Source organism: Diabrotica virgifera, chromosome 5, assembly GCF_917563875.1.
Source record: "Diabrotica virgifera virgifera chromosome 5, PGI_DIABVI_V3a".
NCBI classification, from domain to species: domain Eukaryota; kingdom Metazoa; phylum Arthropoda; class Insecta; order Coleoptera; family Chrysomelidae; genus Diabrotica; species Diabrotica virgifera.
Genome location: NC_065447.1, coordinates 212,179,373 through 212,205,974, shown reverse-complemented (window position 1 = coordinate 212,205,974; position 26,602 = coordinate 212,179,373). Strand labels below are relative to the sequence as shown.

General features: G+C 32.8%; 1 protein-coding gene across 1 annotated transcript; it reads left to right on the top strand.

Moving 5' to 3' along the window:
- The first annotated feature begins 187 nt into the window (after positions 1–187).
- Positions 188–26,602, top strand: LOC126884608 (28S ribosomal protein S35, mitochondrial). Its single transcript, XM_050650612.1, has 5 exons — positions 188–371; positions 7,450–7,534; positions 11,503–12,034; positions 20,521–20,686; positions 26,484–26,602. Exons 1-5 carry the CDS (start codon positions 269–271, stop codon positions 26,564–26,566), a joined length of 969 nt encoding a protein of 322 aa, XP_050506569.1. The 5' UTR covers positions 188–268; the 3' UTR covers positions 26,567–26,602.

Here is a 26,602-nt window from a genome sequence, read left to right as displayed (position 1 = left end):
GACTCAAAAAATACTATAAATTTTACCAGAATTTCTACTTTAAAATTGTGTTTTCAAAAGCGGTAGTCCGAAAGTCGGACTACGCACGTCATCAATTGCGATGTTGCCTTTTTCTCTTCATGGCTTGTTAAGTAAAGGTGGCTATGCCTCAACTCACACAAATTCTATTCCGGTTATTTGTAGTGAAATAACGGATACATCTCTTAACGTTCTTTTAGGTTAAGTAAGCAGGATTAAATGTAAAATAATTATAAAATAATTTTAAACAATGTTAAACTGTGTAAAAATTATAGAAAGGTATCAACTATTTAATGTTGAGAAAATCCTTTGCTGCAGATATGCGAATACAGATGCAAAAGCAGAAATACGAGGTGAGTTTTATGTTTACCTACTATAACTTCCCTTGGATTTACTCCCCTGTTGATGTTTACTTACCTAATATATAATCATATAAAGAATAGACTAATTAGTCTCATAAATCAGTCTCTTAAACTGCTTCTCAAGATAATTCTTAATAGAATAATAATTAATCAGAAATGTGAAGAAAGAAGGGGAAACAAACAATTCCGTTTCAGAAAAATTGGGGACAAGGAAAGCTTTGTTTTCAATGCTAAAATTACTTCAAAGATCATGGAAAGTACAGAAACCAATTTACGTCTGCTTTATAGATTTTGAAAAGACGTTTGATAGGGTACAAACATGATAGGCTGTTTGAGTATCTCGAAATAATTGGAATAGATGATAAAGATCTGAGACTTTTACAACATCTATATTGGAATCAAGAAGGTTCTATTCTGGTAGATAGCAAAGAAACAAGATACAATGTTCATTCAAAGAGGTGTCAGACCAGGTTGTGTGTTATCCTCAACTTGTTTAACATATACTTGGAAATAATATTTAACGAAGCCTTGAAAGAGCAATGTGGAGTTCGAATTGGGAGAGAAACTATTAACAACATCAGAAATGCAGATAACACAGCGATCATGGCTGAACGTATTGAATCCAATTCCTTATAGATCTAGTCATTAGAGAATGCTCCAATGCCAATGACTTAACATAAATACATCAAAGACAAAGTCAGTTAACAAGCCCATTACAAAAATTATGTAATGTGTAAAACAATTTTAAATATCTAGGATGTTGGATAAAGGAGACACTAAATCATGATAAAAAAAGTAAATCTTGTAAGGAAAATGCAAGTGGAGCATTTGTAAAACTTGGATCTATACTGTGCAATTCTCAGCTGAACTTCATCATTATAATGGCATCTACACCAGTGGAGTGATTGCCACCCTCTTTTGGCTCTCCCTATTCGTTTGTCGCAGTGAATCAATCCGCATTAACATTTTGGTTTTACAATTGGTTGTGTGACTTGACCTCTTCTACAATTTTCCTCCATTCATTCCTGTTTTTACGGATACTAAACATAGAGAGGGAGTTTAAGGAAAACGAAACACGTAGTGCATACCAACTTATTAAACATTTAAGACAGGGATACAAACCGAAGACTAGCCTCTGCAAAAATAAGAAGGGTGAAATCATTAGCGATATGGACGAAATTAAGATAACCTGGATGACATATTTTAAGGAAGTATTAAACAAAGGGGCACAAGCACCATTACAACAACAGAGGCTGCAGCAGGAGGTACAGTTATATTAAAAAAAAAGGGTACAAGTATTAGAAAGAGAAGTTAATGTCATCCTATTTGTGTAAAACCGGCTGGGATTTTTGGAGGTTATCAAATGTCACAGGTTATTAAAAATATAAATCATTGGCGTTGAGCATTAATTAGACGAAACCATTTATTCAACAATTATATAAAGAATAATTTTAATGACTGTTACAAATAGAATTTAGTATTTGGTGATAGAACCGTCTGATTCTATAACTTTATTTAGTCTGTTTGGCATACTTTGAATTATATTAGATATCATATTTGGATCAAGATCTTCCCAGCACTCTAAGATTGTATCCCACAATTGATCTGAATTTTGTGGCATAAAATTTCTTTTATATATTTTTTTAACAATTATGCCCCAAATGTTTTCAATTGGATTTATATCTGGACTGTGCGCAGGCCATGGCAATACTTCCAGGTTTTGCGTTTGAAACCAATTCCTTACGGCATGGGCAGTGTGGACTGAACAATTATCTTGTTGATATATAAAAGTATTATTAGGATACAATTGCTCAATAGAAGGGAGCATTACGTGTTCCAAAACGTTAATGTAATTGTTGGCAGTAAATCTTCCCTCTAATCGCCAACAAACACCAGGTCCATGTATACTAATCCAACCCCATACATTTACAGAAAAATGTCCAGATTTATTATGAGAGTGAATATATCGTTCTTCAAACCTAGTATTGGCTGGACGATAAACACGGATTTGACCGTTATAGGTCGACTGAAAAGTCTTTTCATCAGTAAAAATGACGTTGTTCCAAAATTGTGGGTTGCGGTAAATATAGTTTAGTGCAAATATTACTCTTGCTTGCCGATGTTCAACAGTTGCTAATGGTTTTTTAGCAGCTGGTCGGTTTTTTAATTCAGATTCATTGATCCTTCTGCTTACAGTAGGTTGGGCACCAGGAAATCCCGTATGAATCCTTGAATCCTTCGACGTCACAAATGGATTATCTCTTAAGAATTGAACTAAAACAGCATCTTGTTGAGGAGTGGATACTTTGGAACGCCCTGAACCAACTTTTCTTTTTAATGATTGTTGTTGGACCCATCGTTGCTTAATTCTGAAGATTGTTTTCAAATTTCTATTATAGAAATTTGCTAGCGCACGAATTGACCATCCTTCTTCCATTTTCGTAATTATTTGAGCCTTTTCAATCTCACTTAAATGACGAGGCATATTAATTTTTTATTGTACGTAACGTTAAACCTTCTATCAAATTAAACGTCTTTGACGTCTATGAGTTGCATTTTTGATCACTTATGACATTTGATAACCTCCAAAAATCCCAGCCGGTTGTACACAAATAGGATGACGTTAACTTCCCTTTCTAATACTTGTACCCTTTTTTTTTTTAATATAACTGTACAACAACAAGAGCTGGGGGAAGATGGAGAAGAAAATGAATTAACTAGACCCCCAACGCTAGAGGAGGTCCAAACGGCAATCCACATACAAAAAAGCCATAAAGCACCGGGAATAGATAAAATACCGGCAGAACTACTCAAGCAAGGAGGAAGGAATTTGACACAACAGATGTATCAGCTAATACGAGAGATATGGATAGAAGAAGAAATCCCCCAACAATGGAAGAAAAGTATAATCTGCCCTATTCATAAAAAAGGAGACAAACTGTTGTGTCAGAATTATAGAGGCATCTCTTTACTTTGTTCGGGATACAAAATATTCACAAACATCCTTAATCGAAGACTTCAACCTCTCACGGAAAAAATCATCGGGGAATATCAAGCAGGGTTTAGGCAAAATAGATCTACCACTGACCAACTATTTACAGTTAAACAAATACTAGCCAAAGCATGGAAATATGACATGGACGTTTACAATCTCTTTGTAGATTTTAAACAAGCCTATGATTCAATAGATAGAACAATTCTGCCTAATATATTGGAAGAATTTGGCATACCATCAAAATTAATACGACTAGTGCAAATGACAATGACAGATCACTGATGCGTTTACGATAACGCAAGGACTGAAACAAGGCGACGGACTGGCTCCAACGCTTTTTAATCTTGTTCTTGAATATGTAATTAGACGGTTGACGGTAAGCGGAAATAACATACTTACAAACAAATCTACCCAATTAGCAGCATACGCGGATGATATAAACATAATGAGCAGAACAATGAATGCAGTGGAAGAAACCTATGTTGAGTTGAAACAGAGTGCAGAAGCAGTAGGGCTAGCAATAAACACAAATAAAACAAAACTACTCATACAAACCAGATCAAATAGACCGGCGCAACAACACTTTATTGACGATATAGAACATGTGAATAGATTCACGTACCTAGGAATGGATCTGGTTGCAAGCAATGAAGAAGAACCGGAAATAAATAGAAGGCTTGTGCTGGCAAATAAAGCCTATTTCGCGATAGGCCACATATTCAAATCGCGAGACGTACACCGGAAAACAAAACTACGGGTATATAAAACAATAATCAGGCCCATAGTAAGTTATGGCTGTGAAACATGGGTGGTGACACAGAAATCTGCCAATGCATTAGATGTGTTTGAAAGAAAAGTATTACGTAGGATACTGGGCCCAATAAGTGAAAATAACTGGCGAATTAGGTATAATAGAGAAATATACGAGCAATATAGCGAACCAGCTCTAGCACAACACACTAAACTGCAGAGATTACGGTGGGCAGGGCACGTGGTCCGCATGCATGAGAATAGAATCCCCAGAAAATTGCTAAATGCAAGAATGCAGGGAAGAAGACCTGTTGGAAGACCTAAAAAGAGATGGGAAGATGAAGTCGATGAGGATGCCAGGAACTTTCTGGGAACACGTTCATGGAAAAGAACAGCGGTAAATCGAAATGATTGGAGAAGCTTATTGAAGGAGGCCAAGGCTCGATTTGGGCTGTAGTGCCATTGGATGGATGGATTCCTGTTTTTGCTTATGGTTACCCATTCTCTGTCTCCCATCTTCTTAAGGCTCAGCTGAACTTACAACTAAGAATAAAGTTCATAAAATGTTATGTGTATCGTGTATTACTAATGGTTGTAAACCTATATCATGAAGGTTAGTATGATGAACAAGTCAGAAGCCTTTGAGATGTGGTTATATCGTAGAATGCTCAAAATATCACGGGTTCAACACATTTCAAACATAGAAGTCATAAACAGAATAGGTCAAGGCGAAGGTAGAAATATTCATAATTCTGAAACATTCGTCAATAGACTGGATTACCAGCAAATGCATTGTTAGGTTCAGTCAGGGTAATTGGAAACAGTACTCCCTGCCCCTAGAAATGAAATATTGCAACAATATCACATCAGTCCAGAAAGCCACTGCGCATCCGCTAGGAAAAATATTCCGATTCAGATTTTTTGCACAATCTTACTCAAAAAGGACCCCTTTTAACAAATTTGCATGTTGCCAGGACCAAAAGTGAGTCAAAAATTTTTTAAACGTTTTTTTTTTGTTTTTTTCCTATAATTATTTTTTTTGCATGGAACAAAGTTTTTTTAGGTTTTTTGGATCATTCCAAACAGAAAAGGTATTTAGTGACATTTCTCCAAAGTTGATAGTTTTTGACATATAAACGATTAAAAATTGAAAAATTGCGAAATTGGCCATTTTTATCCCTTAAAAATTATGTGAAAAACTGAAAATTTGAATGTTGCCAAGGTAGGTAGATATTCTTTAAACATCGATTGATGAAATCCCGAAGAGTTTTTTGCAATACAATATTCAAAACTCCTTTGTTTTTTAATTGCTAATCAAGCGTGCGCGACACTATTTTCCACCGACAGTATGGTAGTAATAAATTCGTTACTTCGTAAACCGGCGAATTTAAGGGAAAATCCCGAAACAGATCGATTTTTATTTTTAAGTTGTGATATTGTGGCATATATGGTATACTAGCGACGTCATCCATCTGGGCGTGATGACATAATCGATGATTTTTTAAATGAGAATAGGGGTCGTGTGCTAGCTCATTTGAAAGGTTCTTCAATTCTCTATTCAGTAATATAAACATTTATATAATTATTTATACAGGGTGTCCTTCTACTTCTTTTTTTGTCAAATAGTTTAATAAATATGTATTATTAATTTAATAAAAAAATTTTGGACACCCTGTATACATAATTATGTAAATGTTTACATTACTGAATAGAGAATTGAAGAACCTTTCAAATGAGCTACCACACGACCCCTATTCTCATTTAAAAAAATTATCGATTACGTCATCACGCCCAGACGGATGACGTCACTAGTATGCCACAATATCATAACTTAATAATAAAAATGGACCTGTTTCGGGTTTTTTCCTTAAAGTCGCCGGTTTACGAAATAACGAATTTATTCCTTTCATTTGCACTATACCTTGGCAACATTCAAATTTTAAGTTTTTCACATAGTTTTTGAAGGTTAAAAATGGCCGATTTCGCAATTTTTCAATTTTTAATCGCTTATATGTCAAAAACTATCAACTTTAGAGAAAAGTCACTAAAGACCTTTTCTGTTTGGAATGATCCAAAAAACCTAAAAAAACGTTCGTTCCATGCAAAAAAAATAATTTTAGGAAAAAAAAACTCTTAAAAAATGTTTTACCCAGTTTTGGTCCTGGCAACATGCAAATTTGTTAAAAGGGGTCCTTTTTGAGTAAGATTGTGCAAACAATCCGAATCAGAATATTTTTCCTAGCGGATGAGCAGTGGCTTTCTGGACTACATACACAGAATTACAATTCCATCTTTGTTTATTGTTTGGTATGTTATTCATTTGTTTACAAACCAAGTGAATGTCCATTCTGTGCAATTTAAATTTGATTGTTTTTAAACACATAAATCGATTTAGAACAGTGCCAATGTTTTACAAATTTTTTCTCTCTGTATTAGGTATGTATGTATAGTGATTATATAATTTATAGCTACTACAAGAATATTTATATTGCCTACAATGTTAATTTGAATGTTATTTACTACAAGAAGTCAGTACATTAAGTGTTCACAATTACCCCTTTAAATTATGAGCATGGGGTAAATGAAAACACCTGTTAGGGGTAAATGGAAACAATGTGAGGTAAATGGAAATCAATTTTTTATGTTAGGGTTTCAGGTCTTGTAATTTTTAAAATGTTGAGGAAGTACATACGAATGAGAGAACAAACGAAATACTCTTTGAATGATTTAAAAATGAGGTGTCCGATGTTAAAACAAAAAAAAAATAACATAGGGAGGCTGCTGCTTACTACCATATTCCACATTACGTTATTTACAACTGCATAAAGGGTAGAAACATACCAACTGATAAGATGGAACTAGTGTGTCTACTGCATGGTCAGCCAAAATTGAACACCATATTGTTACGTGTTTAAAAGCTTGAGATTGTTTACTTTTACCCCATTTTTTAGTTTTTTTTTTCTTATTTTTTTGTGACTTTTTCTTACTAGTTTTTAAGACATTCTACTGTAGACTTATCGTACAATAGCCAAAAGCTTTTATTTTATCATAATATAAAACAGTATATTTTTAAATAAATTTCAAATGCTTAGATGTCATGATATTTCAAATAGTGTTTCCAATTACCCTGACTGACCCTACATTCTGAGCAAGATAGAGAACAATATCAGCATATAAAGGTACTCACACCTAAAGTTTGGGCATGGTACTCAAAGAAGAAGGTACAAACTAGTAGTCATTATGTCCTGTAATTATTTAGATGTTGTTAACACATCATTTAATCAGAAAATTATATAAATCTACTTTCCTTTTTCTTTGTTTAAGACGAATTCAGGGCACTTAACATTAGAAATCAGAAAGGAGTACAAGAAAGAAGGCAGAGAAGACCACCAAATATAATACCACCCAGGTAGGATTTGTTTTTATTAAATTATTAGCAGGTATTTACTCATACTCTATTCTACTCCAGATCTATATTCCATTTTGGTACAGACAGTAACTGTATTGCTCTTTTTAATACTACCATAGACAGCATCTTGACAGGTAAAAGTGCCACTGATTAGCTTTACCTGCTTCCTATTATTCTTGGTTTTACATGTGTGGAATTCTGTAGGATTCAAACAAAAGATTATGAACCAATCTCATCTTATTAAAAGTGGCTATATCTAAATATGTACAGTGCACAGATTCTAAAGGTGCTGGTGGGGGACGGTGTCTATGTGTAATATTATAGTCAATGTATGAGAGAGAAAGTATTCTAAATAATGAAAAAACAAATAATATAAAATTTGTCATTTCATTATTTTGAATACTTTTTACATCGAGAGATACAATATAGAATCAATGACCTCAGAGAGCACAAAAAGATTGTATGAAAGCAGGCTGACAAGCAAATTGGAAAACATTAACATCAACAACTGTGAAGTAGAAGAATGCTGGAATGAAATCAAAAACTGCATCCAGCAGGCTGCGGAAGAGTCTATCGGCAAAAGAAAAACAAACACCAGCGCAATAAGAAACAACAAACCATGGTTTTGTCAAGAAGTCAAAGAGTTCGCAGAACAAAAGAGAAAATGCTATCTGTGTTACAAAAGCACTGGAACGCAGGAACAACGCGCCATCTATATAGAAACAAGAAACAGAATAAATAGACTAAGAGCCGCTATAGGTGAAATTTCTTAATCATTTTAGGCACGATGGGACCCTATAACTTAAATAGTAGAACCTAAAAGAAAACGTTTCAACACTGTGCCGTCACTTTTCAGTGGCACATGCGTCGACAGTGGCGCATCAAACTTTCCACTTATGGACGGGATAAATAAATTAAAAGTTAACAGAACTTACTAACAGAATTAAATTTTTTTTATTTTTTTAAGTTCTATGTGATTAACACATAGGATTCATCGTGATTTTAACCCACCACCCCCTTCCCCCTGCCCCCACCATCAAAAACTTCATTTTTCGTTTTTATTTTTTTTTGTGGGATGCAATCAATTTTAAAATTTCCAAAAATTTCACACGCATAGTTGAGACTTTTATAAAACATGCCTATTTTTTATAGACCCATAGGTAGAGTGTACATAACCTCAAAAAATTAAAAGAAATTTTTTTTTTTTCAAAAAAGCGTATAACTTTTTTTGAGGAATAGCTGCAGGTCTAATTTTTTCTTAATCTTGTGTGTTTTATGAAGCACTATATTTTTAATTTTTTTCAGATTTTTCCTTAAGTCTCCCCACCTTCAAAAATCCGAAAAACTGTTTTTTGGGGGGTTTTGGGGGATTTTCCCTATTTTATAGACTTCATAATATATCAAATCAATTTTGTTTTTATAGGTTATATGTAACTTGAAGTAACTGAGTTCTTTAGAATATTTAAAAATCAGAAAAACACGTTCAAAACCCCCTTAAAAAACAGTTTTTTGGATTTTTGAAGGTGACCAACGTTACAGAAAAATCTGAAAAAAATTAGGAATATAGTGTTTGATAAAATACACAAGACTAAGAAAAAATTAGATCTGCAGCTATCCCCAAAAAAAAGTTATATACTTTTTTTCAAAAAAAAAATTTAAAATTTTTTGAGGTTATGTACACTCAACCTACATATCTATAAAAAAAGACGTGTTTTATAAAAGCCTATGCGTGTAAATTTTTTGAAATTTTAAAATTAATTGCATGCCACCAAAAAAAAATAAAATCGAAAAATAAAGTTTTTGATGGTGGGGGCAGGGAGAAGGGGGTGGTGGGTTAAAATTACGATGAATCTTATGTCTTAATCACATAAAACTTAAAAAAATGAAAAAAATTAAATTCTTTTAATTAAGGAGGGTATTTTTTAATTTATGTATCCCGTCCATAAGTGGAAAGTTAGATGCGCCACTGTAGACGCATGTGCCACTGAAAAGTGACGGCACAGTGCTCAAACGTTTTCTTTTAGATTCTACTATTTAAGTTATAGGGTCCCGTCGTGCCTAAAATGATTAAGAATTTTCACCTATAGCGCCTCTTAGTCTAAAATTCGCGAATAAGAGCAATAAAAAGAGAGCATTGGATCAAGTTCACAAGTGACATCGATCACGACATCTATGGCGCACAGAGGAAAGTTTGGAAAATGCTAAAAAACAGAAAAAACCAGTAACTGAATTTGTACAGACAAAGGGGATACCAACTGAGACATGGGAAAAATATTTCAGAGAACTCTACAAAGGTGAAGACGCCAATGACGAACACGATTACAATACAGAAGACAGGTATATCACTAAAGAAACTGAAGTAGAAGCGAGAGTGAAGATCTTGAAGAATAGACGATCGCCAGGTACTGATGGAATACTGAACGAAATGCTGAAATACGGCGGTCAGAAACTCACTAATTGTCTCACAACATTGTTTAACAAAATCTTAGACAGAGCAGAGATACGACAAGATTGGCACACCAGTATCACAATACCGATTTTTAAGAAAGGACAAAGATCATGCCCGGACAACTACAGAGGAATAACTCTCTTAAATACGACAATGAAGTTATTCACAGGCATACTCAAGGATAAATTGGAATCACAGATAAAGAACAGAGAAGAACAGCAAGGATTCAGAAAAGACAGGTCGACGACGGACACAATATTTGTCATGAAACAAGTGAAAGAGAAGTTGATAGAATATAACAAGCCTGCATATATTTGCTTCGTAGACCTAACGAAAGCATTTGACAGAGTCAGACTTAGCGATATAATAAAGAAAATTAAGCAAAAAAGGATACAGGCAAACATTGTTGAAGTTATAAAACAAATGAACAATAACAACACGACAAAAATTAAAACAAACGACACCACTACAGCCAACATACCAACACCAGGAGGAATCAGGCAGGGAGACAGCCTCAGTCCATTTCTATTCAATATGCTAATGGATGAAATAATAGAATATGTGGAATCGCTAGGATACAACTAGGATACAGACTCGGCCACAGTAGAATCAGTATAGTGTGCTATGCGGATGATGCAGCCCTGATTGCAGAGGACGAGGATGACCTACAAAGACAACTTTATCCATTCTATCAAGCATGTCGACGACTCAACATGGACATATTTACGCAGAAAACAAAATGCATTACCATTGCGAAAGACCCAATTAGATGCAAGCTCATGGTAGAGGGGAAACCCATAGAACAGCTAAACCAATTCAAATATCTAGGTGTAGAGTTATCAAGTTATCATGACCCAGCCAGAGACCTAAGAGGACAAATTAACAAGGCCGCTGTCTTGTCCGGATGTTTGAGAGATGTGGTCTGGAATAACCCATATATGAGAATGGACAGCAAAGTTAGAATTTATAAAACTTGCATCAGACCTGTTATGACCTAGGGCATTGAATCAAGAGAAGACACTGATAAAACCAAAAGCATGCTACGAAACAACATCATCAGGGAACAATGTGGCGTGCAAGATGTAGTCAGATATAGGTAAGGAAAAGACGAAGAGAATGGTTCAGTCATGTAAAAAGAATGGAGGAGCACAGACTACCAAGAATTCCTCTAGAAGGAAAACCAGCAGGCAAGCGTCCACCGGGGAGATCACCAAAAAGATGGAGAGATAGCTGGCAGTCTATCTCTCAAGAAATACTTCAACGTCGGAATTAACAGATCGACAGATCTACAACAAGTATAAGAAAAATAATACTTTCTCATACACCGATTATAGTACTGGGCATAGACATTATCCCCCACCGGCACCTTTAGAATATGTGCACTGTATCTCTCTATAGTTCCATCCTTCCTTGTGGAGTATGGGACGCTTATGAAATTTGATCTCAATAAATACAGAGTGTAATAATGTAGAACATAAATATATGAATGAATGTTTTTCTATTACAATCTATTTTTTAGAACCAACGAAATGCCAGTAGATCAAGATTGGGGCAATGTGTGGCCAGGTCCAAGATCCTTTCATCCAGCATCAGTCCCCCTCCCAGTCCGTCAAGGCTATACAAAAAAAGGGGCTTCTCCAGATAAATATGCAAATGCTGAACTAATCAAAATACCTAATTTTCTCCACTTAACACCTCCAGTAATAGAAAGACAGTGTAAAGCATTGAAGCAGTTTTGTACACCTTGGCCAAAAGCCTTGGATACAGATGAGAAATGCGAAAAACATTTTCCTTTTGAGCTTACGTTTAGTGACTATTGTTTCTCTTCTCCGTCTATAAGAAATCCATTGGCTAGAATAGTAACACTGAGGTTTAAATTGAAATCTTTGAACTTAAATCAGAGAGCAAATGATAAGTTTTTAAGGCTAGTTGGAGATAGGTATGATGAAGCCACTGATACAGTGACAATAGTTACTGATAGGTGTCCACTTAGGAAGCAGAATTATGATTATGCTTTGTACTTGATTACAGCTCTTTATCATGAGTCATGGGTAAGTTATTTTATTTTATGGTGCTTTACATGATATATTCTTTTAGATAATTTAAGAACCATAAAAGTGAAAAGTAAAAGTTTGAAGAACTTATCTGAGGGGCAGGGAGCAGGGCAAGTTTTGCCAAGTTATCATTAAGCTCTTTATAAGCAAGGATTTGTACAGCTCCCGGAGCGAACCATGGCTGGTGAGAGAGTTCCTCTCTGGCATGGTTCGTTCCAGGAGCTGTATGAAACATTAGTCCAGGGTAATAAGGTTTTTTCCATGACACTTGAACAGCCAGGGTACTGAAGCGTTTTTTCGACAGGTAATACCTATAAGAGTAAATTGCAACTATTTCCTGCGTAGGATCTGGCGGCCATTTTTATTTATAAACAATTAAGTGTCAAAAAATGGCATTTTTCACTTTTTTTCAAATCAATGGAAAACAGGGAAACATGGTTTTTTTAGTACAACTATCTTCGAGATTGTGGAAAAAGCTTTAAAATGACGTATTACAAAATTTGATATACTCATTTATTGTTAATATAATTGCGAAAAAAGGTCGGAATTGCAAAAAAAATATTTTTGCAATAACTGTTGTAAAAATTAGTGTACAGCTTTGAAATTTTTGTCAAATAAGGGTTCTTTGGTGCTTAATATGTGATAAAAATTTCAAAGCGATTCATTCAATTGTTTAAATTTTATTCAAATTGTTTATCCCAGAGAGCATTTTTTTTGCAATAACATAAGTCAGAAGAAAATGACGTTAGAACCATTCCACAGGTGTCAAATGAAAGAGCATGAGCCATATTTTCAACTTGGTTTAAAAAAAGTGAATAAAAAATGCATTTATTAGTAATAAATAATTATGCAAAAGTATCGTAAATCTTTCCTTATAAACTTTTTATTTTGTTATGTAAGAAATTATACATATTTATTACAATTTTTTATCAATTATGATATAGAACATTACTTGGTAGTTGTGCACTTGAAACAGGGTAAAAAAGTTAATTTTTTTGTAAAAAGTTATTCAAAAAGTTTATAAAGAAAAATTGACGATATTTTTGTATAATTATTTATTACTAATAAATGCATTTTTTATTCACTTTTTTAAATCTTGCTGAAAATGTAGCTCATGCTCTTTCAGTTGACACCTGTGGAATGGTCCTAAGGTCATTTTTTCTGACTTATGTTATTGCAAAAAAATGCTCTCTAGGATAAACAATTTGAATAAAATATTAACAATTGAATGAATCGCTTTGAAATTTTTATCACATATTAAGCACCAAAGAACCCTCATTTGACAAAAATTTCAAAGCTACACTAATTTTTACAACAGTTATTGAGAAAATATTTTTTTTTGCAATTCCGACCTTTCTTTGCAATTATATTAACAATAAATGAGTATATCAAACTTTGTAATACGTAATTTTAAAGCTTTTTTCATAATCTCGAAGATATTTGTACTAAAAAAATCATAAGTTTCACTGTTTTCCGTTGATTTGAAAAAAAAGGGGAAATGCCATTTTTTGGCAGTTGTTTATAAATAAAAATGGCCGCCAGATCCTACGCAGAAAATAGTTATAATTTGTTCCTATAGGTATTACCTGTCGAAAAAACGCTTCAGTACCCTGGCTGCTGAAGTGTCACGAACAGGGTATATTTTTGTCTTATTACCCTGGCCTACATGTACTATGTACAACTACATAGTTCAATGCTACATGTTTCTGATCATACTATATGGTGTAGAGCCCTGGAAGTAGACAGAGACGCTCATGAAAAACTGAAAGCATTCGAAATATGGGTGTACCGAAGCATTCTTCATATCGTCATCGTCCCAGCAAAACTCACTAAGTCCACTTTTGCCAAAATTGAGTTAAATGTCCTGATCGATTCACAATATCAATTAAAGGCACTACATAGTACACTTAGACTAGATCAAAAATAATAATTTTTTTCAAGAATTTTTTTCTCAGAACCTTAGGCTATGGGTACATAATTCGCAAATATTTTACGGCTATCCCTACCTGTTCTGTCTTTACCGGAATGGGACGTTTCGATGCCGCCGGTTCATCGCCGGCCGTTTCGATGCCGCCGGTTCATCGCCAGTCCATTTAATCGCCGTCATATCTCGCATTTCCTAGAATTCCTAATTCATACTAAAAATAACTAATAATTGTAACTGTCGAAAATTCGGAAATATATCAGATAGCGATTAATTGACTGGCGATGAATCGGCCGGCATCCGCATCGAACTGGCGGCATCGAAACGGCGGCGATGAAACGTCCTAGACCCTGTCTTTACATGGCAAATTACGTGTAGTAAAATTCACACTGGTATGGATATGTACATATTACTAGAATGTCATTCTACTTGACAATGTCATAACTAGCTTAAAGAGATGGCTTTTGAATGTTCTTGGATAACTGTTATTTTTTGTATAATTGCAAATTATTAATTCAGTTAATAAATGTGATATTTTTTTCACTAGCTAGGTATTCAGTGATTGTAATAATTTATATGTACCTACAACAAAAACTAATACTCAAACATCTTTAACAACAAAATACTTGGATCACAGAATATATCTTAATGTATTCTCTGCTTCTATCTTCCATAAATAATTTACAATAAATAACTTTTTATAAAGTTTACCTCTTAAATCAATTATTTATTAAATACACTATATATCAATATTATTTAATCAACAACTAAAAATATTCCCGATTCATGTCAAATAATTATTTAAAATTGTCACTGATTGTCAGTGTCTGACTGACAATATTCTATTCGACTAAGTGCGGTGTATGACAAAGATAGATTTGGAAAATATTACCACGGACATTGTGTTTATTTTTTTCGAATCCTGAAAAAACCAATAAATATTTTTGAAAAATCTAAACGCAGAATGAAAGACTAAATTATTACCGAGGGCCGAAAGTCCCTTAGAATTAATAAAAAGTTTATTTTGAATGAGATATTTGAAATTAAAAATAACACTTAATTTTCTCTTACGTTTTTCACCCCTGTAACTTATTAAAATAAACATTATCGAAGTTCTCAGGGACTTTCGGCCCTCGCTAATAACGTAATCTTTCATTCTGCGTTTAAATTTTTTAAAAATACTTATTAGTTTTCTCAGGATTCGAAAAAAAATGAATCCCCATTTGAATAGCATTGCAGACGAAAAAACGTACCGATCCTCTTAATTAAAAACGAACATAAAACTTTGTACATATTAATATCTAACTCTTAGAGAGTACAAAAAATATATCTTTTTTCATTTATGCACGTACACTAATATTGTAGAGGCCGCAAAAGTCGAGGCCTCGAAAAATGATTGGCGGACAGTTAATCTCAGGATTGGGATATCTGAAACAAAAAAATCGTACCGTAAAAAAATAAATATTTTTGAACTATGAAAAACTGAAGAAAAACGGGCGATTTTTTCACAAAAATTTTTCAAATTTTCGTAATATCTTTTTTTTGCGGAATTATTTAATAACGGTGGTAAATTGTCACGTAGGAAACCTTCCTTTTTCAAATGCCATACGACATTTTTATTTCAGAGATTCCAATACTGAGATTAACTGTCCGCCATTGGAACTACTTTTTTTCGAGGCCTCGACTTTGGCACTCTCTACAATATTAGTGTAAGTGCATAAGTAAAAAAAGATATATTTTTTGTATTCTCTAAGAGTTAGATATTAATATGTAAAAAGTTTTATGTTCATTTTGAATAAAGGTTCTGACAAAAAAAATCTTGAAAAAATGCTTATTTTTGGTCTACTAAAGTGTAGTATACTAAATTTACAATCAAGATGCAGTAGAAATAAACAAACCAAGACACGTTAAATGTTACTAGGAGCACTCCCGAATCATAATTTACAATGTCTATACATTGTAAACTATGTAAATTGTAAATTATGATTCGGGAGTGCTCCTAGTAGCATTTAACGTGTCTTGGTTTGTTTATTTCTACTGCATCTTGATTGTAAATTTAGTATAGTACCTTAAGTTTTCAATAGTGTGGCAAAAATAGCGAAGTCTTAGAAAGTACATAGAGTTGGTCGCCTAAGTCACTGAACATGCATAAGTCCAAAATTACCATTTTGTTGTCAGGCAGAGGCAGGGCCCCCGCAAGCTGACTAGCGCCCGCGTGCGGGACATATTTTAGCGCCCTTTAAATCTATTATATAATACTAATAAATATTTTTGAAAGATTTAAACGCAGAATGAAAGACTACATTATTACTGAGGCCGAAAGTCCCTGAAAACTTCTATAATGTTTATTTTAATAAGTAAGCGCCGGACTCCACTTGCGATTTGTAGTCGCGCGATTGTTTTGTCGCGAAAATTGAACACATTTTTTCAAATACAAGTCAATCCATTTGCGACTAAATAATCGTGGATTGACTTGTATTTGAAACAATGTGTTCAATCTTCGCGACAAAACAATCGCGTGACTACAAAATCGCAAGTGGAGTCCGGCGCTTACAGGAGTGAAAATAAAAGAGACAATTTAGTGTGATTTTCAACCTGGGAGCAGTCGCGCCGTTAGAAAAAATTTAACATTTTTTCCTTTTTCGTGATAACTCGATGAAAAATTTTGCAACCTAACTTTCCATTCGTAAGTGCTTCGAGCTTCGAGGAAGGGTGTAGTAATGCGTGGTTTTTTTTCTTTTTTTTTTCATCTTCTTTTTTTTTGGAATTTATGGCTTTGGTGAGAATTAATTGGCTTTAATAATTGTTAGAAAAATTATTTCTAACATAACAAGTAAACAAAAATACTATAAACTAAAAATTTGTTGTTTGTTGTAAATTCGTATTTAAATTCGTTTTGTTAGATAAAATCTAACGCGCGACCGATTACGTGACAGAAAAGGGCGCGACTGTTCCCGGGTTAATTGTAAATATTTAATTCAAAAGAAACTTTTTATTTATTCTAAAGAACTTTCGGCCCTCGGCAATAACGTTATCTTTTATTCTGCGTTTAAATGTTTTAAAAATACTTATTAGTTTTCTCAGGATTCGAAAAAAATGAATACATTTAAAACACATTGAAAATTTTGACAGGCGACATTTTGCGCCTTTCCCTTAAATTTTTTTGCTACATTAATGAAGCACCCTGTATATTAAATTAAAAATATACATTTAAGTAAATAAACAATAATATTTTGTCATTTCAAAGTTTTTAAACAAATTTTATATAGGGTGTCTACATAACTAGGAACCATATGGGAAACTGTTTTATTATTAATTTTACGAGAAAAAGTTATTCTTCATAAAAAGATCTGCATTGTCTAGAACTCAGAATACAACCATCAAATATCAAATTTTAGAAATCTTATACGAGGTATGTCAAAAAATATGAGTTTCAGTCAAGAGCAAAGTACGTTTAGTTTTCACAATATTGAAAAGTTATTATGAAAAGTTGTTCAGCATTAAATACTATGTTTCTATAATATGCAATTACATCTTTATAATTAAAATATTGTGATCTGGAAAGGCACTTTACTCTTGATCGAAACTCATATTTTTTTAGACCTATCTCATATAAAACTGATAAAATTTGATAGGATTTGATGGTTGCATTTTAGATTTTAGACCATGCAAAGCTTTTTATAAAGAACTTTTTATCGTACAATAATTGGACTTTTCAACAACGCCCTTTTCGTTTAGTAGAAATAATGTAATAAGTCTTTTATTATTAATAATTAGCCCTTTTCATTTATTACAAATAATATGATAACTCTTTTATTATTAATTAATTAACAGTTATCACATTATTCGTAATTAATGAAAAGGGCGTTGGGTATCTGTAATTTGAGAGATGAATTTTCAATTAAAAGGATGTAATTGCATATTAAAACATAGTTTTTAATTAATTCCAAACAACTTTTCATAATAATAATTTTCGATATTGTGAAATATAAGGTACTCTTGATCGAAGTTCATATTTTTGATAGGTACTCGTATAAGATTGATACAATTTTATATTTGGTTGTATTTTAGTTTTTAGACCATGCAAACCATTTTATGAAGAATAAATTTTTTCCGTAAAGTTAATAATAAAAAGTTTCCCATATGGTTCCAAGTTACGCAGGCACAATGTCTTAATTTTCTTTTTTTCAAAATAAATTGTAAATTGTGGATGATATTAGAGGAAACCCGATTATATTTAAAATAAATTATTATTATTCTATGCAATGATTATGATACCATTTTCCAATTATTAATTTAATTTCCACACCAATTAAAATAATAGTCGTAATTATTAGTTTCAATATAAAATAAAATTTAAAACCTTTCACTGCAGGAAACCACCCGTTCTGTAAAATAATGTTTGTGCCTAATAGACAAGAAGGGAAAAGGTATTATCAAATACATAATCATAATTCATATAGTATTTGTTTACTTAAGGGTAATTATCATAAATTCGAGTAAAAGATTCACTTTATAGGAGTACAACTGCTTGATCTAGCAAGTTTTTTTGTATGAGTAAACTGCTAAGTTGCGTTTTATGAATGTTAATGATTTATGTTTCTGCTCGTCAAGGAGTCTGATTTGATGTTTATTTGACTATTTTGAGTGTGGCTTTTTAGTTTACAACATAAAATCGATTGGATGGTATGCCAAGCGTAATTCAATCTACTAATCTACTTCAAAGAAAACAATTAGGAAGGAACAACAAAATATATTTCTGATGGAGCAAGTTCAACATTTCAGGACGGGAATAATTATTTTTCCGTAATAACACAATATTTGATTTTTGAGATTTCTCTAGCTGTTCATGAAATAATTAAAATTGTATATAAAAATGATTATCTCATTTAAAATAAATATTTATTATTTACCAAACCTTCGGTTTGGCGCCCCTTTAGGGTTACGCCCGCGTGCGCCGCACGCGTTGCACGCCCGGTTACGGGGGCCCTGGGCAGAGGTCACTAACAGTTGTTTTCTCAGATCTGTTATTTTGGACTTAGTCACTTTTGCTGGGACAACGACAATATATACATACTGGACCGAAAATGTCACCAACATAGAGGTAATCCACAGAATTGGAAAAGAGAGCACACTTAAACAAAGAAAACTTGAATATATATGTCACATATTAAGACACGATATGTACTGTCTACTTCAATTGATTATCTAGGGAAAAATTGACAGCAAGTGGGAGCCAGGTAGGACAAGACACTCGTAGCTCCAAAATCTGCGGAAGTTGTTCACAGGCTCACATCACTTAAACTATTGAGAAGTAAGCAAGATCAGAATTGACATGTTAATAGCAGATTTCTTAATGTTGTTCTGAAGCTATTTCCTTGTGACACCTTGTGAAGCTATTTCCTTTTATAATTAACTATTTAGATGGGAAATAAGCCACAATTAAATCGAAAAAAAAAGAATGTGTGTGTGTGTACTTTGTACGCACGTAAGAAGTTACACTTCTATTATTATGATTTCAACGAAATTAATATACTTAACAGGTTATTTGTATTTTATTTAAATATTAAACTAACTTTCTTTACCTACCACTTTTAAATTTTTGTTATTAAAACGATACCAAAAATATAAAAAAAAAGAATATGAATCGTTCGGGATTTGAACCCGGGACCTCTTGATCTCCGGTCACACGCTCTACCACTGAGCTATATTCCTTTTGCTTTGACAGGTTACAAGATTTCTCATACATACTGACAAATTTAATAGACCAAGTGAAGTATACAAAATACTTTAAATATACTTACTATTATTATAAAATATCTTATTCCCGAGGAAGACAAATCAGATACATACATATCTTAAAAGATTAGCAACGAAATACATACTGTCTGTGTGCGCATGCGCCCGGCGTTATAAAATTTCACTCTCGATCGTAAATAAGTATAACTTCAAAAATAATTTTATTAACGTTTCAACGCTCAAATCGGGTGTCGTTGTCAAAATACTACTAAATTAAACAAAAATGTTGTTGCTTAGTAAAAAATTCTTCTAATAATTTATTTAATCTGACTCATTTATATTGGCAATTCAGATATATATTATACATTTTAAAGTAGAAGACTTTAAAATGATATTGCCAATATTTATGAGTTGCGTTCCTGGGACGACTTTACTGAAAATGAATTGCCGATATAAATGAGTCAGATTAAATAAATTATTAGAAGAATTTTTACTAAGCAACAACATTTTTGTTTCATTTAGTAGTATTTTGTATTTTGACAACGACACCCGATTTGGGCGTTGAAACGTTAATAAAATTATTTTTTTCAACTTAATTGTGGCTTATTTCTCATCTAAATAGTTAGTTAGTAGCAGACATTCGCAACGGACAGGGTACCTGAAGAAAAATAATTAACCTCCATTAATAGAGCACTCGTAGAAGAATGAGCATTGAATAATTTGATCTGTAGATGATCTAGCCCTAAATATAACCCTTTTTTATTACTTTCAGGTACCATTTGGGTAATTATTTAAACTGAGAATATTTATCATTTTTTAGAATGTTGAACCTTGGGAAGAATTGAAAGCAGAAGCTGATATGCAATATTACGACTGGCAAAAGAATGCCTCAAAATCAAGCATTGAGAAATTGTTTGGTACATCTTATGATAAAATCGAAAATGTGGATGAATATGTAGAATCTGTGGACAAACTTATGAATGAAGGTAAATGTTTTATTTTATAGCAGACCATGAATTTGCTATTTTCGACTAGACTTTTAAATGTAGCTTTGTCTTTCTCTAACCTGCATTTGGTCTTCACTTATGTTTTGTGAAGCTCCTGGCTGTCTTTTATTTGGTCTATTTACTGGTTTCATTGCCGATCTCTCTGGGTTTTCCACTCATTGATGCTTTGATTTAAAACACTAATCGAATCTTATTTAAGTTTTCTTTATTTGTTGGCTATTCATGTCAGAGTTTCTTACAGTATCTAGCTATTTCTAACTTTAGATGACATCAACTCTAGTTATTGCTGCTCTTAAGTTTTTTAGCAATTATGTATTCAGGTTATTGTTGTCTTGTTCCAGATCATTTTAGATCTTTCCTTATCTTTTTATTGTTTAAACTTTTTTTCTTTAAATATAAATGCTAATGCCATTTTTCAGAAAAAAAACAAAAAATTCCTTTCTTTGTAAATTTTTGTTGTGAAAGAAAAACAGGATATGGACACTCAAATAATTATGTGTCTCAACAAATTAAAAATCGGTTCTGCCGGCGCCTTTCTTAGCAGCTTAGTAAAGTAAAAAGCCATCAAGGTATAATAGCAGATAATTTCAACAACTTGTTCAAATTGTTTTGTCTGCCAATTTGTTCGTTCATTACATTGCAACTCTTCATGACCCGGCACCCATATTGAAGACACTTCACCTGGACCCTGATTATAATTCATTTCGAGGTCGCTATTTAGTTTCAACGCCGCCATGATGGTCGCAATTTATAGCGATTCTTATTCATTTCGATTAGTTACAACTGGGGATATTAACGTTATCATTTTGACACTGCTCAAAATTTGGGTTGGCGCTCCGGTTTATTGGATTTATTGGCTGCGCAACCACCGCAACATTTGTTGACAGTCTGGGAAAAAATAAGATTTTTCCTTTAAACCAAAAACACTCAAATAAAAATTCACCGTAATTTAGTTCTGCACAAATTAATTTTTTTTCCGATTTCCTTCAACAAAAATTTTACTCGGAAAATTCGATTTTTCCCAAAAAAATCTGCAATTCTCAATTAAAATTTTAGGGACGTAATTATTTATTAATAATTAAATAAATTGATGACATGAAAGATTTTTTATAGTAGATTATATATCAGGAGGCCGGCGACAATCTAACCAATAGTTTAGCAATAATTAAAATGTTAATTAAAAAATTTCGGTCGAAATAATAACCAGAAACATTATGATAACAGAATGATTTTCGTATAAAAAATCACTATACCTATTCAACGTACTTTACAGAATTGAAATTGGACTATTTGAGCGGTCTCAGGAATGTTACAAAGAAACAATTTTTTGGCTTATAAACAAATAGAACCCCTCAGAAAATATTAGATTAAATTAAATTAACCCTTAAGTACTAACACCCCGTCTCTCAGATGGCATCGCTTGTCGAAAGTGAGATATTTCCCTTCCTAGAAAATTTTGAAGGTCACCCGTTTATGACTTTTCAAGTTGGGTTGTTCTTTAGTAGTATTGAATTCGGCAATTTGCAGCAGGTTGTTTTTCAAAAGGCATTTAGGCTCAAGTGTGATTTCCGTCTAATAGACGGGTTAGTGTTTGTGCCCAGTTCGTCATTACACATAATGTGCCCCAGTTCGTCAGAAAACATCAAATAAGGGAATAAAGACCCTGAGGAAACTCTTTTGAAATGGTTTGATGAGGTAGAAGACGACATAAGCGAAGTGGAATCAATTTGTGATGAAAATGTTGCCGCTGACTACCATTGCTACACTGCACTAACTATAGTAGGTACCTGTCAGTTTTTTTTTGTTTTAACATTTTTTAAAAACCTTTTTATTTTCATTTTTCTTACTCTTTTTTAACTCGATTATAAATTTTTATTAAGATTCTTTAATTTGTTTAAATTTTATCACACTTTTTTTTCATGAGTAAAAAAGTACACAAACAATCACTACATTCTTGTTATAATGTTTTTTATTTTAATAAATACAGAAAAACTAGATTAATTACTGTGTTTCTTAGATAATCAATACTTTCAGTATTGTCATCCAGATATTTTTTTGCATTAAAATATTTAACAAAAACAAAAATTACCACTAAAATGTTAAACCCGTCTGTCAGGCGGTTAGTTAGTGTTTATGTCATTGATTTAAGATGTTAGTACTTAAGGGTTAAGTTAACGCTGTTGAAAAGGGCACGACTTCTGTGCCCTTTTCGAAGAAAAAAAAATTGATTTGCTAAGAGTGGTTCCAGGTATAACCGGTCAAATTTGACCGGCATTTGCGACAGTTTTAAACAACAGGATTTCAATCTTTGGACCATTACCTTTTTATTCCGGTCCTCTTTGTACATACAAATTTTCATATCTTCAAGACACTCCATAACAAAAAAGATTTATGTGACCAAGTTATTTAATTATTAATAAATAATTACTTCCCTAAAATTTGAGTTGAAAATTAAAGATTTTGTTTGGAAAACCCGAATTTTTCGAGGAAAATTTCTGCCGAAGGAAATCGGAAAAAAATATCTGTGGAGAATTAAATTACAGTGAATTTTTATATGAGTGTTTTTGGTTTAACGTTAAAATCTTCTGAAATACAGAGCAATAATTGAAAAAAGATTTCGGAGCGGTAATTTGTTTATAAACCAAATAGCACACTTTCTGAGGACTTTGCATAGCTATATTACTAATATATGAAATCTTAAGATTTGATTACAGCATGTCCAGCAATAAAATAGCTGGTACATAATTTTCCTTGATTTATACTAATTTTCCCAGACTATTACCTTACATCTTTCATTGTGTTGTCACGTTGTGGAAATTCTCAATTATTATATTTCTAATTTAATACTATTCTATCTAATTCCTCCAAAACCAGCAAATTTCCATAAAACCCAGCCCTATTAATACCTTTTACTTTAGTTTTCCTTGCAAGAAACAAACAAAACACATCTCCTAAACTAAACCTAACCTCGCTTTCGGCCATTCATATTCATTCATGTCCGTGTCACAATAATTTCGACTCTAAATTATAATAAGTGCGTTCGCGGGTACAGTTGACAAGTTGTCGCCATAGATATATAATACTCTAGATTGCGCCTTACGATCTTAAAATGGGTGACGGTTGCGACAGAGATAAATGAGCCTATTTGGTCGGTAGTCTCTTTCTAATTCAAGGGGAGTATCGACGACGTCACTATCCTACTCTGTCGTCGAGTATTTTAGATGGTTTGACAGTTCGAGCGGATGGCGACGAGAACTGGTCGTTTGTCTTCGGACGTGGATAATCCTGGTTCGAATCCCATACCAATCTTTACTTTTTTTATTTTTTATTTAATCAATATTGCGTTTATTAGATATTATTACATCTCTAAAGTAAATCTATGCAAAGAAATATATAACAAATAAGAAAAACTGTGTAGGTACCTATAGATTTTTAAAAATATAAAAGCCAATGTTATTTTTTGAATAAGTTAATTGTAGAATAGTATAAAGTAATTGTTAAAAATATTCGTAAACAATTACCAATAATTAATATCAACATAATGTACCATCGATTTATTAATTGAATCGGTCATTTCAAAAACAACATATTCCTAATTTTACAGAAGAGCAAAGAAAACTAACTACCTATATAGTCGAAAGATGGATGAAATAGATGACATCAAAATTCAGTTATATTGTAGTTTTGTTCCTAATGTTTTTACTGGACTGGTGTCGTTTTTGCACACAACGTTTATCTTAAAGGAGTCTATTTCTCTCAAAAAGTTAGTTTCTGAAAATTGTGGACTTTGCTGTTTTTGAAATGACCGATTCAATTATAAGTAATTAGACGTTATTTTTATTTATGAAACTATTGTTACAATTTTTTTAAAAAAGTAGAAGCAAAACAAACATTCACATCATTCGAATTATTCGAATAAGGACGAATTTATATTAATAACGAATGACTTTTATTTTACTATGCAGTTCACATATTATGTATTCCAATATTAACTTACTATACATACATTATTTATTATCTGCTAGATTTACTTAGGTCCATTTTTCAGATGTAAAAATATCTAATAAACGCAATATTGATTAAATAAAAATAAAAAAAGTAAAGTTGGTATGGGATTCGAACCACGATTATCCACGTCCGAAGACCAAAGACCATTTCCCGTCACCACCCGCTCCAACTGTCAACGAATATTACTCGATAAAGTGGGATATTCACGTCGTCCATATTCCCCTTAAATTAAAAAGAGACTACCGACCAAATAGGCTCATTTATCTCTGTCGCAACCGTCACCCATTTTAAGATCGCAGGGCGCAATCTAGAGTATTATATATCTATGGTTGTCGCCGACAATTTCTAACCTCACTTAACACATTCGCGGTCATGACTGCATATGAAGTCATTTACTCCATAAGAATACGTGTATAAAATGACAGCGTGTCCGCGAATGTGTTAATATAAATAATACCGTTAATAGATAAATATACAAGGTATATTTACACTTAATTAATATTAATAACTAATTATTAAATTATACTAGGTAAATATACCTTCTATATTTATCTATTAACGATATTATTTATATCATTTTAAAGTGCGCATGCGTTTTGCTGCTAATTTGTCGCCGACTAGTCACTGATAGGCACCCGCGAACGCACTTTATCAACCACTTTTTGGAGTCACTATTAATTTCGATAAGTCGCTATTTTGTGACATCATTTCGTTAGTTCAACTAAAATCCACAAGGCTCGCACAGTCGCATTTCAACGTCGCCATATATTGATTGCGACTTGTTTTGAGTCGAAATTTGAATTAGAATCAGGGCCCTGATTGAGTCTAAAGCCACAGATCTATTTTTGGTTTTATGTACTACCTAGTTAGAAAAATTTCTCTGACTGATGTAGGACTCACACCAAGAACTCGCTAGACCTTATGAAAATAAGTTTTTTTTTTTGTAAGCATTTATTAACAATCAGAATTACATATTCTATAAGCTAATTTGATAACAAGTACAATAACATATATCAATGTATTATTGTACACTAAAATGGCGTTATGAGGTACATCACCCAGCGGTTTCACCTCAGTTTCAGCGAAGATCTATGGGCCATAATCTTCGCAATCTTCTGTTGTTTAGTGGCTGTAGTAATGGTAATATTAATTGGTTGGGGTGGTCTTCCAATTTCTCGTGATGTCTGTTGGCTCTTTCTTAAATTACTGTGTTGACTAACGGGATGTTTAGGTCTGTATGAAGGGTTTGGTTGGAAATGTACCACTGGGCATTTGCGATGGTGCGTAGAATTTTTGATTGAGTTCTTTGGATAATTTTTGTGTTTGATTTGCTGGCACAACTCCATAGTTCTATACCGTACGTCCATATAGGTTTGATGACTGTTTTATAAATCAGCAGTTTGTTCTCAATTGAGAGTCGAGATTTTTTACCTATAAGCCAATTAATTTCTTTCACTCTCAACTCAATTTGTTTCTTCTTCTTTAAAATGTGTTGTTTCCAGTTTAATTTAGAATCAAGATGAAGCCCCAGGTATTTGACGATGAAAATAAGTGAATCCGTCATTCCGCTGTACATCGAGTGTAATCTATGATAATAGATTTCTCTAGAAAATAATTTTCAATGTAATCTTTTACAGCCCATTCATCGCTATAGTAAAGCATCTTTTAACATTATCTACATTAAAATCCATTTAAAAAACCATAAGAGAGTTTCTTAATTTATTTGATTTATTTCATATTATTTATAAAATTTTATTTTATTTTTTAGGAGAAAATGATTACACTGTTACAAAATATGGCGATGCAGTAAGAAAATTATTGGGTTTACCTTCTCCTCCAAGTTCAGTATAAGTACTAGTACATGTAAATAAATTTATATTTATGAAA